General features: G+C 46.9%; 1 protein-coding gene across 5 annotated transcripts in view; it reads right to left on the reverse strand.

The window, feature by feature from the left end:
* znf710b (zinc finger protein 710b) overlaps positions 1 to 17,234 on the reverse strand; it is a 57,394-nt gene that overhangs the window by 12,339 nt on the left and 27,821 nt on the right. For 4 of the 5 annotated variants that reach the window (XR_010457690.1, XM_064986683.1, XM_064986692.1 and 1 more), the window contains 2 exons: positions 12,747 to 14,288; positions 5,084 to 5,275 (listed from right to left, as the gene is read on the reverse strand). Coding sequence is in view for 4 of the 5 variants with exons in the window: in XM_064986672.1 (XP_064842744.1) it covers positions 5,084 to 5,275; positions 12,747 to 14,288 (1,734 nt within the window). In the remaining variant the exon portion in view is untranslated. The remainder of the gene's footprint in view (positions 1 to 5,083; positions 5,276 to 12,746; positions 14,289 to 17,234) is intronic. The other variant, XM_064986698.1, reaches the window with a different exon arrangement.

Here is a 17,234-nt window from a genome sequence, read left to right on the forward strand (position 1 = left end):
TGGATGGAATCAGAAATTGAGGATCCTTTAATGCAGATGTTTGTAAAGGTCATCCTTACATCCTTTCCTCACCTTGCATTTGAAGGGTTTGACAGGCAGGCCAAAAACTCATCAGGTAATGTATCATATAAATATATAATCTCACCAGGTAATATATCATGTAAATATAGAATCTCACCAGGTCATATATAATTTACATATATTTATTACCTGGTGAGATTATATATAATTTACATATATAATCTCACCAGGTCATATATAATTTACATATATAATCTCACCAGGTCATATATAATTTACATATATAATCTCACCAGGTAATATATCATGTAAATATAAACTCACCAGACAATAAAAATACAATGTTTTTTTCATTAGTTTTAGCAGACTGTGTTTGTCTATTGTTGTGACTTAGATGAAGATCAGATCAAATTTTATGACCAATTTATGCAGAATTCCAGGTAATTCAAAGGGTTCATATACTTGTTCTTGTCACTGTATAATATAAACTATAGGTCATCAATAGGTCATGTATACAATATAAACTCACCAGGTCATATATAATATATAAACTCACCAGGTCATACATACCATAAAAACTCACCAGGTCATATATAATATATAAACTCACCAGGTCATATATACCATAAAAACTCACCAGGTCATATATAATATAGAAACTCACCAGGTCATATATACCATAAAAACTCACCAGGTCATATATAATATAGAAACTCACCAGGTCATATATAATATAATGTGAATATATAAACTCACCAGGTCATATATAATATATAAACTCACTCATTAACCAGTTCCCATATATAATATATAAACTCACCAGGTCATATATAATATATAAACCACCAGGTCATATATAATATATACACTTACCAGGTCATATATAATATAATGTGAATATATAAACTCACCAGGTCATATATAATATATACACTCACCAGGTCATATATAATATATACACTCACCAGGTCATATATAATATATAAACTCACCAGGTCATATATAATATATACACTCACCAGGTCATATATAATATATACACTCACCAGGTCATATATAATATATACACTCACCAGGTCATATATAATATATAAACTCACCAGGTCATATATAATATAATGTGAATATATAAACTCACCAGGTCATATATAATATATAAACTCACTCATTAACCAGTTCCCATATATAATATATACACTCACCAGGTCATATATAATATATAAACCACCAGGTCATATACAATATATACACTCACCAGGTCATATATAATATATACACTCACCAGGTCATATATAATATAATGTGAATATACAGTGCCTTGCGAAAGTATTCGGCCCCCTTGAACTTTGCGACCTTTAGCCACATTTCAGGCTTCAAACATAAAGATATAAAACTGTATTTTTTTGTGAAGAATCAACAACAAGTGGGACACAATCATGAAGTGGAACGACATTTATTGGATATTTCAAATTTTTTAACAAATCAAAAACTGAAAAAATGGGCGTGCAAAATTATTTAGCCCCTTTACTTTCAGTGCAGCAAACTCTCTTCAGAAGTTCAGTGAGGATCTCTGAATGATCCAATGTTGACCTAAATGACTAATGATAATAAATACAATCCACCTGTGTGTAATCAAGTCTCCGTATAAATGCTCCTGCACTGTGATAGTCTCAGATGTCCGTTAAAAGCGCAGAGAGCATCATGAAGAACAAGGAACACACCAGGCAGGTCCGAGATACTGTTGTGAAGAAGTTTAAAGCCGGATTTGGATACAAAAAGATTTCCCAAGCTTTAAACATCCCAAGGAGCACTGTGCAAGCGATAATATTGAAATGGAAGGAGTATCAGACCACTGCAAATCTACCAAGACCTGGCCGTCCCTCTAAACTTTCAGCTCATACAAGGAGAAGACTGATCAGAGATGCAGCCAAGAGGCCCATGATCACTCTGGATGAACTGCAGAGATCTACAGCTGAGGTGGGAGACTGTCCATAGGACAACAATCAGTCGTATATTGCACAAATCTGGCCTTTATGGAAGAGTGGCAAGAAGAAAGCCATTTCTTAAAGATATCCATAAAAAGTGTCGTTTAAAGTTTGCCACAAGCCACCTGGGAGACACACCAAACATGTGGAAGAAGGTGCTCTGGTCAGATGAAACAAAAATGGAACTTTTTGGCAACAATGCAAAACGTTATGTTTGGCGTAAAAGCAACACAGCTAATCACCCTGAACACACCATACCCACTGTCAAACATGGTGGTGGCAGCATCATGGTTTGGGCCTGCTTTTCTTCAGCAGGGACAGGGAAGATGGTTAAAATTGATGGGAAGATGGATGGAGCCAAATACAGGACCATTCTGGAAGAAAACCTGATGGAGTCTGCAAAAGACCTGAGACTGGGACGGAGATTTGTCTTCCAACAAGACAATGATCCAAAACATAAAGCAAAATCTACAATGGAATGGTTCAAAAATAAACATATCCAGGTTTTAGAATGGCCAAGTCAAAGTCCAGACCTGAATCCAATCGAGAATCTGTGTAAAGAACTGAAAACTGCTGTTCACAAATGCTCTCCATCCAACCTCACTGAGCTCGAGCTGTTTTGCAAGGAGGAATGGGAAAACATTTCAGTCTCTCGATGTGCAAAACTGATAGAGACATACCCCAAGCGACTTACAGCTGTAATCGCAGCAAAAGGTGGCGCTACAAAGTATTAACTTAAGGGGGCTGAATAATTTTGCACACCCAATTTTTCAGTTTTTGATTTGTTAAAAAAGTTTGAAATATCCAATAAATGTCGTTCCACTTCATGATTGTGTCCCACTTGTTGTTTATTCTTCACAAAAAAATACAGTTTTATATCTTTATGTTTGAAGCCTGAAATGTGGCAAAAGGTCGCAAAGTTCAAGGGGGCCGAATACTTTCCCAAGGCACTGTATATTATATACACTCACCAGGTCATATATAATATATAAACCACCAGGTCATATATAATATATACACTCACCAGGTCATATATAATATATAAACCACCAGGTCATATATAATATATACACTCACCAGGTTATATATAATATAATGTGAATATATACACTCACCAGGTCATATATAATATATTAACTCACCAGGTCATATATAATATATACACTCACCAGGTCATATATAATATATAAACCACCAGGTCATATATATTATATACACTCACCAGGTCATATATAATATATAAACCACCAGGTCATATATAATATATACACTCACCAGGTCATATATAATATATACACTCACCAGGTCATATATAATATATACACTCACCAGGTCATATATAATATAATGTGAATATATAAACTCACCAGGTCATATATAATATATACACTCACCAGGTCATATATAATATATACACTCACCAGGTCATATATAATATATAAACCACCAGGTCATATATAATATATACACTCACCAGGTCATATATAGTATATACACTCACCAGGTCATATATAGTATATACACTCACCAGGTCATATATAATATATACACTCACCAGGTCATATATAATATAATGTGAATATATAAACTCACCAGGTCATATATAATATATACACTCACCAGGTCATATATAATATAATGTGAACATATAAACTCACCAGGTCATATATAATATAATGTGAATATATAAACTCACTAGGTCATATATAATATAATGTGAATATATAAACTCACCAGGTCATATATAATACATACACTCACCAGGTCATATACCAGGCGCAACAACAACTCAGCCGCGAAGTGGTAGGCCACACAAGCTCACAGTATGGGAACGCCGAGTGCTGAAGTGCGTAACAATTGTCTGTCCTCGGATGCAACACTCACTACCAAGTTCCAAACTGCCTCTGGAAGCAACATCAGCACAAGAACTGTTTGTCGGGAGCTTCATAAAATGGGTTTCCATGGCCGAGCAGCCGCACACAAGCCTAAGATCACCATGTGCAATGCCAAGACGGACAAATTTGGGTTTGGCAGATGCCAGTAGAACGCTACGTGCCTGAATAAATAGTGCCAACTATTAAGTTTAGTGGAGGAGGAATGTTTGGGGCTGTTCATGGTTCGGGCTAGGCCCCTTAGTTCCAGTGAAGGGAGATCTTAACGCTACAGCATTCAACGACATTCTAGACGATACTGTTCTTCCAACTGTGTTGGAAAGGGAAGGCCCTTTCCTGTTTCAGCATGACAATGCCCCTGTGCACAAAGTGAGGTCTATACAGAAATGGTTTGTCGAGGTCGGTATGGAAGAACTTGACTGGCCTGCACACAGCCCTGACCTCAACCTCACCGAACACCCATGGAATGAATTGGAACGCCAACTTCGAGCCAGACCTAATTGCCCAACATTAGTGCCCGACCTCACTAATGCTCTTGTGGCTGAATGGAAACAAGTACCTGCAGCAATGTTCCACAATCTAGTGGAAAGCCTTCCCAGAAGAGTGGAGGCTGTTATAGCAGCAATGTTCCTACATCTAGTGGAAAGCCTTTCCAGAACAGTGGAGGCTGTTATAGCAGCAAAGGGGGGACCAACTCCATATTAATGTCCATCATTTTGGAATGAGATGTTTGACGAGAAGATGTCCACATGCTTTTAGTAATGTAGTGTAAAGCCAACATGAAATGTGATACCAGGCCTATAGTGTCTGAAAGAGTGAATCCATTCTTCTCTAGCTAATAAAAACCTGTCTCCCTATCTTCTGAATCAAGCTTGTACTCAGTACAGTAGCCTATGCTTCGGAGAGGGGAGGGGCAGGTAGCCTAAACACAGACAGGTAAAGATTTTCACCTGGCAGGCAGACAGAATACGTTTGAGTGACAGCGTGGGGGCTTTGTATAGGCGTTTTGTTGTAGGACTAGAAACAAATGCCTGGAACATAAAATAACGTTATTAACCGGTTCCCATGCTTTTAAAATAACAGTTATGTTCCGGAACAGTATGGATCACGTTCCTTCCAGGTTCCCTTGCTGTTATTTTCCGGTTGTGTTCCCTGAACTTGTTCCGACCCTGGATATAAACTCACCTTGCATTTGAAGGGTTTGACGGGCAGGTGGACGATCATGTGCGTTTTGAGCGTCTGTTTCTGGATGAAGCTCTTGAAGCAGATGTGACACTGGAAGGGTCTGATGCTGTTGTGGATCAACATGTGTCTCTTCAGGTTGGCTGACAAGGTGAACTCACGGGAACACACCTCACACTTATGACCCTTCATTCCCTGACCAATAAGAACACAGGAGGACAGTTAGATGAGGACCATTGCAGCAGAATGAATGAACATGAAGTTAGTTTAAATTCTGTAAAGAAGCTGAAGGAAAAGCATGACTATACTGGGATCAGACCTAGCTTGGTCAAATACTTCTAAAGGCTGGGTGGTACTTAACTTGGTTGGTCTGTTATACTGGGATCAGACCTAGCTTGGTCAAATACTTCTAAAGGCTTGATGGTACTTAACTTGGTTGGTCTGTTATACTGGGATCAGACCAAGCTTGGTCAAATACTTCTAAAGGCTGGGTGGTACTTAACTTGGTTGGTCTGTTATACTGGGATCAGACCTAGCTTGGTCAAATACTTCTAAAGGCTTGATGGTACTTATCTTGGTTGGTCTGTTATACTGGGATCAGACCTAGCTTGGTCAAATACTTCTAAAGGCTTGATGGTACTTAACTTGGTTGGTCTGTTATACTGGGATCAGACCTAGCTTGGTCAAATACTTCTAAAGGCTGGGTGGTACTTCACTTGGTCTGTTATACTGGGATCAGACCTAGCTTGGTCAAATACTTCTAAAGGCTTGATGGTACTTAACTTGGTTGGTCTGTTATACTGGGATCAGACCTAGCTTGGTCAAATACTTCTAAAGGCTGGGTGGTACTTAACTTGGTCTGTTATACTGGGATCAGACCAAGCTTGGTCAAATACTTCTAAAGGCTGGGTGGTACTTAACTTGGTTGGTCTGTTATACTGGGATCAGACCTAGCTTGGTCAAATACTTCTAAAGGCTGGGTGGTACTTAACTTGGTCTGTTATACTGGGATCAGACCAAGCTTGGTCAAATACTTCTAAAGGCTGGGTGGTACTTATCTTGGTTGGCCTGTTTGGGATTATTCCATTCCATTGCACACTAAATCAAGCACAGCTCTAGTACTGACATGATTCATATGCATCTGAGCCAGGTCTGATTGGGATACATGAAAGATCATGTATTCTTTGTTCTAGCTAGCAGACAGACAGACACAGGTAGCCCAGCGGTTAAGAGCTTTGGCCCAGTAACCGAAAGGTTGCTAGTTCGAACCCCCGAGTCGGCAAGGTTGAAAAGTCTGCCGTTCTGCCAATGGGCAAGGCAGTTACCCCCAACAACTTCTCCTCGGGCGCCAATGACGTAGATGTCAATTAAGGCAGCCCCCCGCACCTTTCTGATTCAGAGAGATGGGTTAAATGTGGAAGACACATTTCAGTTGAATGCGTTCAGTTGTGGAACTGACAAGGTATCCTCTTTCCCACAGTCAATCCAGTCTGTCGCAACCCACCGTGTCTGACTCTCTGTCTCCACCCCCCGTCTGCCCGCCCCCACCCCCCGTCTGTCCGTCTCCACCCCCCGTCTGTCCGTCTCCCCGTCTGTCCGTCTCCACCCCCCGTCTGTCCGTCTCCACCCCCCCGTCTGTCCGTCCGCCTGTCTCCCCCACCCCCTCCCGTCGTTACGTCCCTCCCCCCCCGTCTGTACATCCGCCTGTCCCCCCCCCCCATCTGTACGTCCGTCTCCCCCACCCCCCGTCTGTACGTCCGTCTCCCCCACCCCCCGTCTGTACGTCCGTCCCCCCGTCTGTACGTCCGCCCATCTCCCCCCCACCCCCCCACCTCTCAGGTTGGTCATCTAATCAGAACCAAGGACTATATAGAGTTCCTGGAAATAACTACTTTTAATAAAGACTAACTAAACTGAACCACTGAGAACATAGTCAGTCTACCATGGCCTTTGAAACCTTCTGGGTTATGGTTAGAGCTAGGGGTTCCAGTGGTCTCAGATGGTCAGTACCTCGTGGGTGAGGGATGCTGGCAGAGGGCTAGGGTTGAAGGTCAGTGGTTAGAGTTAGGGTTTAGGTGTATAGTGGGTGAGGGATGCTGGCGGAGGGCTACGGTTGAAGGTCAGCGGTTAGAGTTAGGGTTTAGGTATATTGTGGGTGAGGGATGCTGGTGGAGGGCTAGGGTTAAAGGTCAGGGGTTAGGATTAGCTACATGGCCAAAGGTATGTGGACACCTGCTCGTCCAACATCTCATTCCAAAATCATGGGCATTAATATGGATTTGGCCCCCCCTTTGCTGCTTTAACAGCCTCCACTCTTCTGGGAAGGCTTTCCACTAGATGTAGGAACATTGCTGCTATAACAGCCTCCACTCTTCTGGGAAGGCTTTCCACTAGATGTTGGAACATTGCTGCTTTAACAGCCTCCACTCTTCTGGGAAGGTTTTCCACTAGATGTTGGAACATTGCTGCTATAACAGCCTCCACTCTTCTGGGAAGGCTTTCCACTAGATGTTGGAACATTGCTGCTATAACAGCCTCCACTCTTCTGGGAAGGCTTTCCACTAGATGTTGGAACATTGCTGCTATAACAGCCTCCACTCTTCTGGGAAGGCTTTCCACTAGATGTTGGAACATTGCTGCAGGGACTTTCTTCCATTCAGCCACAAGAGCATTAGTGAGGTCGGCACACAGTCGGCGTTCTAATTCATCCCAACTGTGTTCGATGGGATTGAGGTCAGGGCTGTGTGCAGGCCAGTCAAGTTCTTCCATACCGATCTCGACAAACCATTTCTGTATGGACCTCACTTTGTGCATGGGGACATTGTCATGCTGAAACAGGAAAGGGCCTTCCCCCAAACTGTTGCTGCAAAGCCTAGAATGCATGCTGTAGCGTTAAGATCTCCCTTCACTGGAACTAAGGGGCTTAGCCCAGACTCAGACCATGAAAAACAGCCCCAGACCATTATTCCTCCTCCACCAAACATTACAGTTGGCACTATTCATTCGGGCAGGTAGAGTTACCTGGCATCCACCAAACCCAGATTTGTCCATCAGCCTGCCAGATGGTGAAGCGTGATTCATCACTCCAGAGAACGCGTTTCTACTGTTCCAGGATGCAATGGCGGCGAGCTTTACACCACTCTAGCCGACGCTTGGCATTGCGCATGGTGATCTTAGGCTTGTGTGCGGATGCTCGGCCATGGAAACCCATTTCATGAAGCTTCCGATGAACAGTTCTTGTGCCAACATGTTTTGGTTGGTAAATATATTAATAAAAAGGCACCTTAGAGAGATTATCACAGCCATCAAAACGCCACGCATGGGTAAGCCCACACAAATCACAGCTCTTATTTGAAATGTCTCTAAAAATCCACCATGGGGAAAAATGAATGGCAGTTTGGAACTCTGTATCGAGTGTTGCAACCGAGAGCAGACCATTTTTACGCGCTTCAGTACTCGGCGGTCCCGTTCTGTGAGATTGTGTGGCCTACCACTTCGCGGCTGAGCCGTTGTTGCTCCTAGACATTTCCACTTCACAATAACAGCACTTACAGTTAACCGGGGCAGCTCTACAAGGGCAGAAATTTCATGAACTGACATGTTGGAAAGGTGGAATCCTATGACGGTGCCACGTTGAAAGTCACTGAGCTCTTTGGTAAGGAAATTAAATTTCAAATGTGTGTGTCTATGGAGATTGCATGGCTGTGTGCTCAATTTTATACACCTGTCAGCAACTGGTGTGGCTGAAATAGCTGATTCCAATAATTTGAAAGGGTGTCCACATACGTTTGGCCATGTAGTGTGTGAGGGTGTGCTGGGGGAGGGTTATGGTCAGGGGTCAGAGTTAGGTACCTTGTGTGTGCTGGCAGAGGGTTATGGGTAGGGGTCAGAGTTAGGTACCTTTTGTGTGAGGGCGTGCTGGCGGAGGGTTATGGGTAGTGGTCAGAGTTAGGTACCTTGTGTGTGAGGGCATGCTGGCGGAGGGTTATGGGTAGGGGTCAGAGTTAGGTACCTTGTGTGTGAGGGCGTCCTGGCGGAGGGTTATGGTTAGGGGTCAGGGGTCAGAGTTTGGTACCTTGTGTGTGAGGGCATGCTGGCGGAGGGTTATGGTTAGGGGTCAGAGTTAGGTACCTTGTGTGTGCTGGCAGAGGGTTATGGGTAGGGGTCAGAGTTAGGTACCTTGTGTGTGAGGGCATGCTGGCGGAGGGTTATGGGTAGGGGTCAGAGTTAGGTACCTTGTGTGTGAGGGCGTGCTGGCGGAGGGTTATGGTTAGGGGTCAGAGTTAGGTACCTTGTGTGTGCTGGCAGAGGGTTATGGGTAGGGGTCAGAGTTAGGTACATTTTGTGTGAGGGCGTGCTGGCGGAGGGTTATGGGTAGTGGTCAGAGTTAGGTACCTTGTGTGTGAGGGCATGCTGGCGGAGGGTTATGGGTAGGGGTCAGAGTTAGGTACCTTGTGTGTGAGGGCGTGCTGGCGGAGGGTTATGGTTAGGGGTCAGGGGTCAGAGTTAGGTACCTTGTGTGTGAGGGCGTGCTGGCGGAGGGTTATGGTTAGGGGCCAGGGGTCAGAGTTAGGTACCTTGTGTGTGAGGGCGTGCTGGTGGAGGGTTAAGGTTAGGGGTCAGAGTGAGGTACTTTGTGTGTGAGGGCGTGTTAGCGGAGGGTTAAGGTTAGGGGTCAGAGTGAGGTACCTTGTGTGTGAGGGCGTGCTGGTGGAGGGTTATGGGTAGGGGCCAGGGGTCAGAGTTAGGTACCTTGTGTGTGAGGGCGTGCTGGTGGAGGGTTATGGGTAGGGGTCAGAGTTATGTACCTTGTGTGTGAGGGCATGCTGGCGGAGGGTTATGCGTAGGGGTCAGAGTTCAGAGTTTGGTACCTTGTGTGTGAGGGCGTGCTGGTGGAGGGTTATGGGTAGGGGTCAGAGTTATGTACCTTGTGTGTGAGGGCGTGCTGGTGGAGGGTTATGCATAGGGGTCAGAGTTAGGTACCTTGTGTGTGAGGGCGTGCTGGCGGAGGGTTAAGGTTAGGGGTCAGAGTTAGGTACCTTGTGTGTGAGGGCGTGTTGGCGTAGGGTTATGGGTAGGGGTCAGGGTTCAGAGTTTGGTACCTTGTGTGGAGGGCGTGTTGGCGGAGGGTTATGGTTAGGGGTCAGAGTTAGGTAGCTTGTGTGTGAGGGCGTGTTGGCGGAGGGTTATGGGTAGGGGTCAGAGTTAGGTAGCTTGTGTGTGTGAGGGCGTGCTGGTGGAGGGTTAAGGTTAGGGGTCAGAGTGAGGTACCTTGTGTGTGAGGGCGTGCTGGCGGAGGGTTAAGGTTAGGGGTCAGAGTGAGGTACCTTGTGTGTGAGGGCGTGCTGGTGGAGGGTTATGGGTAGGGGCCAGGGGTCAGAGTGAGGTACCTTGTGTGTGAGGGCGTGCTGGTGGAGGGTTAAGGTTAGGGGTCAGGGTTAAGGTTAGGGTGAGGTACCTTGTGTGTGAGGGCGTGCTGGTGGAGGGTTAAGGTTAGGGGCCAGGGGTCAGAGGGTACCTTGTGTGTGAGGGCGTGCTGGTGGAGGGTTATGGTAGGGGCCAGGGGTCAGAGTGAGGTACCTTGTGTGTGAGGGCATGTTGGGGGTCGTAGGGTTATGGGTAGGGGCCAGGGGTCAGAGTGAGGTACCTTGTGTGTGAGGGCGTGCTGGTGGAGGGTTAAGGTTAGGGGTCAGGGTGAGTTAGTACCTTGTGTGTGAGGGCGTGCTGGTGGAGGGTTAAGGTTAGGGGTCAGAGTGAGGTACTTTGTGTGTGAGGGCGTGTTAGCGGAGGGTTAAGGTTAGGGGTCAGAGTGAGGTACCTTGTGTGTGAGGGCGTGCTGGTGGAGGGTTATGGGTAGGGGCCAGGGGTCAGAGTTAGGTACCTTGTGTGGAGGGCGTGCTGGTGGAGGGTTATGCATAGGGGTCAGAGTTAGGTACCTTGTGTGTGAGGGCGTGCTGGCGGAGGGTTAAGGTTAGGGGTCAGAGTTAGGTACCTTGTGTGTGAGGGCGTGTTGGCGTAGGGTTATGGGTAGGGGTCAGGGTTCAGAGGTTAGGGTTATGGTTAGGGGTCAGAGTTAGGTAGCTTGTGTGTGAGGGCGTGTTGGCGGAGGGTTATGGGTAGGGGTCAGAGTTAGGTAGCTTGTGTGTGTGAGGGCGTGCTGGTGGAGGGTTAAGGTTAGGGGTCAGAGTGAGGTACCTTGTGTGTGAGGGCGTGCTGGCGGAGGGTTAAGGTTAGGGGTCAGAGTGAGGTACCTTGTGTGTGAGGGCGTGCTGGTGGAGGGTTATGGGTAGGGGCCAGGGGTCAGAGTGAGGTACCTTGTGTGTGAGGGCGTGCTGGTGGAGGGTTAAGGTTAGGGGTCAGAGTGAGGTACCTTGTGTGTGAGGGCGTGCTGGCGGAGGGTTAAGGTTAGGGGTCAGAGTGAGGTACCTTGTGTGTGAGGGCGTGCTGGTGGAGGGTTATGGGTAGGGGCCAGGGGTCAGAGTGAGGTACCTTGTGTGTGAGGGCATGTTGGCGTAGGGTTATGGGTAGGGGCCAGGGGTCAGAGTGAGGTACCTTGTGTGTGAGGGCGTGCTGGTGGAGGGTTAAGGTTAGGGGTCAGAGTGAGGTACCTTGTGTGTGAGGGCGTGCTGGCGGAGGGTTAAGGTTAGGGGTCAGAGTGAGGTACTTTGTGTGTGAGGGCGTGTTAGCGGAGGGTTAAGGTTAGGGGTCAGAGTGAGGTACCTTGTGTGTGAGGGCGTGCTGGTGGAGGGTTATGGGTAGGGGCCAGGGGTCAGAGTTAGGTACCTTGTGTGTGAGGGCGTGCTGGTGGAGGGTTATGGGTAGGGGTCAGAGTTATGTACCTTGTGTGTGAGGGCATGCTGGCGGAGGGTTATGCGTAGGGGTCAGAGTTCAGAGTTTGGTACCTTGTGTGTGAGGGCGTGCTGGTGGAGGGTTATGGGTAGGGGTCAGAGTTATGTACCTTGTGTGTGAGGGCGTGCTGGTGGAGGGTTATGCATAGGGGTCAGAGTTAGGTACCTTGTGTGTGAGGGCGTGTTGGCGTAGGGTTATGGGTAGGGGTCAGGGTTCAGAGTTTGGTACCTTGTGTGGAGGGCGTGTTGGCGGAGGGTTATGGTTAGGGGTCAGAGTTAGGTAGCTTGTGTGTGAGGGCGTGTTGGCGGAGGGTTATGGGTAGGGGTCAGAGTTAGGTAGCTTGTGTGTGTGAGGGCGTGCTGGTGGAGGGTTAAGGTTAGGGGTCAGAGTGAGGTACCTTGTGTGTGAGGGCGTGCTGGCGGAGGGTTAAGGTTAGGGGTCAGAGTGAGGTACCTTGTGTGTGAGGGCGTGCTGGTGGAGGGTTATGGGTAGGGGCCAGGGGTCAGAGTGAGGTACCTTGTGTGTGAGGGCGTGCTGGTGGAGGGTTAAGGTTAGGGGTCAGAGTGAGGTACCTTGTGTGTGAGGGCGTGCTGGCGGAGGGTTAAGGTTAGGGGTCAGAGTGAGGTACCTTGTGTGTGAGGGCGTGCTGGTGGAGGGTTATGGGTAGGGGCCAGGGGTCAGAGTGAGGTACCTTGTGTGTGAGGGCATGTTGGCGTAGGGTTATGGGTAGGGGTCAGGGGTCAGAGTGAGGTACCTTGTGTGTGAGGGCATGTTGGCGTAGGGTTATGGGTAGGGGTCAGGGGTCAGAGTGAGGTACCTTGTGTGTGAGGGCGTGCTGGCGGAGGTGGTGCAGCTGGACAAACTCCAGCCCACAGTGGGAACAGGAGTATGGCCGAGGACTCTGGTGTTTCAGTAGATGGTTCTGCAGCTGGCTGCGGTAGGTGAAGGACTTGTTGCACTCTGTACACTGGTAACTAGTTGGTCCCTGGTGGCTGGTCTGGTGGCGCTTCAGATGGGCATAGGTGGGGAACTCCATGCCACACTGGGAACACACGTGGCAGCGCCCGCGCTCGTGTTTGGTCTCGTGGGCGCGGAGCTCGCTGGGGTAGGCGAAGCCACGGCGACAGAAGCGGCAGCTGTAAGGTTTGACGTCGGTGTGCTGCAGCATGTGTCTCTTCAGGTGGGAGGTCTGGGTGAAGCCCTTCTTACACACGGTGCATTTATGAGGCCTAGTTCCCTGGTGGGTGAGCAGGTGGGTCTGCAGGTGGCTGGGCTGTTTAAACAGCTTCCCACAGTGGGGGCAGGCGTGAGGCTTGATGCCCTGGTGACCCAGGATGTGAGTTACCAGGTTGTACTTGGAGGTGTAAGACTTTTCACACATACGACACTTCCATCTCTTCAGCCCCTCCCCCATGTCCACGCAGTACGACTCATCTATCTGGATGTTGATGTCTAGACGGTCAACCCTCCGGCCGTGGTGACGATGGGTCCCTCCTCTTCCTGCTCCTGCTCCTCCTCTTCCCCCTACCCCCTGCTCCAGCTGGTTGCCCCACATCATACCCTGGCTGTTCTCATGGTAGATCTCCCCCCCCTCGTACCCCCCCACCTCGCTGGACTGGAAGTAGCTGCTGATAGTCTCCTCCTGTCCTCCTTTCATCAGGCTGTTTCCCTGCTCTCCCTCCTCCTCCTCCTCCCTTGCTCTCTCCTGATGCCCCCTCTGCCCCTGCAGGCCTCGATGCCCCGGCTCCCCTTTATGGCTGTGCCCTGCCTGGGAGTGTGTGTGAGGGTGTGTGTTAGCCTGCTGGCTGGACATGTCTCTGTCACACTCGGCACAGCCTTTTTGGACGGCGGCACGGAGAGAGGCGGGGTCAACCTGGACCAATCCCCCTCTAGTAGTAGCCAGGTTGTTCAGCATGTGAACACAGGACGTCAGGCCAGTGATAACCCCTTCTCCTTTCACTTGGGATGACCCGTCCACAGGCACTCCAGCATGGCGCTCGGGCCCTACCATCTTCCCCTCGGGGGGTGGTCCGTGCCACCTCCTCTGGCTACAGCTGGGCTGCATGTGTCCGTCTTCAGGCAGGTTGTCTCCCAGGTAATCTCCGTTAGCTCCTATCAGCTGATCAGCGTATTCGTAATCCACCCCCTCTACAGGCAGGGCAGGGGACTCTTTAGGTTCTCCTGTGTAGAAGCCATTAGGAGCGATGGTAGCACCAAACACCTCATTCTGAGAGATGAGCCCCAGAACAGCAGCCTGGGCTAGAGACAGAACCACCACAGGATCCGTCTGAGTGCCAGAATCAACCTGTCTGGCCATCTCCCTGGGCTCACATCTAACCAGGCGCCTGCTGGCTTCCTCCTGAGACACAAAACAGGGAGACAAGGTTAGTAATGCAGTCAACACATTTTTACTATCTATGATGTTGATCAGAGATAGCAGCAGAGTCAGTGAGGAGAGAATTCATTACTAATATCACCTCTCAACACTGGTCAACCATCATCAATAATATCACCCATCAGCCCCTGGTCAACCATCATCAATAATATCACCCATCAGCCCCTGGTCAACCATCATCAATAATATCACCCATCAGCCCCTGGTCAACAATCATCAATAATATAACCCATCAGACCCTGGTCAACCATAATCAATAATATCACCCATCAGCCCCTGGTCAACAATCATCAATAATATCACCCATCAGACCCTGGTCAACCATCATCAATAATATCACCCATCATCAATAATATCACCCATCAGCCTCTGGTAAACCATCATCAATAATATCACCCATCATCAATAATATCACCCATCATCAATAATATCACCCATCAGCCTCTGGTCAACCATCATCAATAATATCACCCATCAGCCCCTGGCCAACCATCATCAATAATATCACCTATCAGCCTCTGGTCAACCATCAACAATAATATCATCCATCAGCCCCTGGTCAACCATCATCAATAATATCACCCATCAGCCCCTGGTCAACCATCATCAATAATATCACCCATCAGCCCCTGGTCAACCATCATCAATAATATCACCCATCAGCCCCTTGTCAACCATCATCAATAATACCACCCATCAGCCCCTGGTCAACCATCATCAATAATATCACCCATCATCAATAATATCACCCATCAGCCCCTGGTCAACCATCATCAATAATATCACCCATCAGACCCTGGTCAACCATAATCAATAATATCACCCATCAGCCCCTGGTCAACAATCATCAATAATATCACCCATCAGACCCTGGTCAACCATCATCAATAATATCACCCATCATCAATAATATCACCCATCAGCCTCTGGTCAACCATCATCAATAATATCACCCATCATCAATAATATCACCCATCATCAATAATATCACCCATCATCAATAATATCACCCATCAGCCCCTGGCCAACCATCATCAATAATATCACCCATCAGCCCCTGGTCAACCATCATCAATAATATCACCCATCAGCCCCTGGTCAACCATCATCAATAATATCACCCATCATCAATAATATCACCCATCATCAATAATATCACCCATCATCAATAATATCACCCATCAGCCCCTGGTCAACCATCATCAATAATATCACCCATCATCAATAATATCACCCATCATCAATAATATCACCCATCAGCCCCTGGTCAACCATCATCAATAATATCACCCATCATCAATAATATCACCCATCATCAATAATATCACCCATCAGCCCCTGGTCAACCATCATCAATAATATCACCCATCATCAATAATATCACCCATCATCAATAATATCACCCATCAGCCCCTGGTCAACCATCATCAATAATATCACCCATCATCAATAATATCACCCATCATCAATAATATCACCCATCAGCCTCTGGTCAACCATCATCAATAATATCACCCATCAGCCCCTGGCCAACCATCATCAATAATATCACCCATCAGCCCCTGGCCAACCATCATCAATAATATCACCCATCAGCCTCTGGTCAACCATCAACAATAATATCACCCATCATCAATAATATCACCCATCATCAATAATATCACCCATCAGCCTCTGGTCAACCATCATCAATAATATCACCCATCATCAATAATATCACCCATCATCAATAATATCACCCATCAGACCCTGGTCAACCATAATCAATAATATCACCCATCAGCCCCTGGTCAACCATCATCAATAATATCACCCATCAGCCCCTGGTCAACCATCATCAATAATATCACCCATCAGCCCCTGGTCAACCATCATCAATAATATCACCCATCAGCCCCTGGTCAACCATCATCAATAATATCACCCATCAGCCCCTGGTCAACCATCATCAATAATATCACCCATCAGCCCCTGGTCAACCATCATCAATAATATCACCCATCATCAATAATATCACCCATCAGCCCCTGGTCAACCATCATCAATAATATCACCCATCAGACCCTGGTCAACCATAATCAATAATATCACCCATCAGCCCCTGGTCAACAATCATCAATAATATCACCCATCAGACCCTGGTCAACCATCATCAATAATATCACCCATCATCAATAATATCACCCATCAGCCTCTGGTCAACCATCATCAATAATATCACCCATCATCAATAATATCACCCATCATCAATAATATCACCCATCATCAATAATATCACCCATCAGCCTCTGGTCAACCATCATCAATAATATCACCCATCAGCCCCTGGCCAACCATCATCAATAATATCACCCATCAGCCCCTGGTCAACCATCATCAATAATATCACCCATCAGCCCCTGGTCAACCATCATCAATAATATCACCCATCAGCCCCTGGTCAACCATCATCAATAATATCACCCATCATCAATAATATCACCCATCATCAATAATATCACCCATCAGCCCCACCCATCATCAATAATATCACCCATCAGCCCCTGGTCAACCATCATCAATAATATCACCCATCATCAATAATATCACCCATCATCAATAATATCACCCATCAGACCCTGGTCAACCATCATCAATAATATCACCCATCATCAATAATATCACCCATCATCAATAATATCACCCATCAGCCCCTGGTCAACCATCATCAATAATATCACCCAACAGCCCCTGGTCAACCATCATCAATAATATCACCCATCAGCCCCTGGTCATCCATCATCAATAATATCACCCATCAGCCCCTGGTCAACCATCATCAATAATATCACCCATCAGCCCCTGGTCAATCATCATCAATAATATCACCCATCAGCCCCTGGTCAACCATCATCAATAATATCACCCATC

Source organism: Oncorhynchus masou, chromosome 2, assembly GCF_036934945.1.
Source record: "Oncorhynchus masou masou isolate Uvic2021 chromosome 2, UVic_Omas_1.1, whole genome shotgun sequence".
NCBI classification, from domain to species: Eukaryota; Metazoa; Chordata; class Actinopteri; order Salmoniformes; family Salmonidae; genus Oncorhynchus; species Oncorhynchus masou.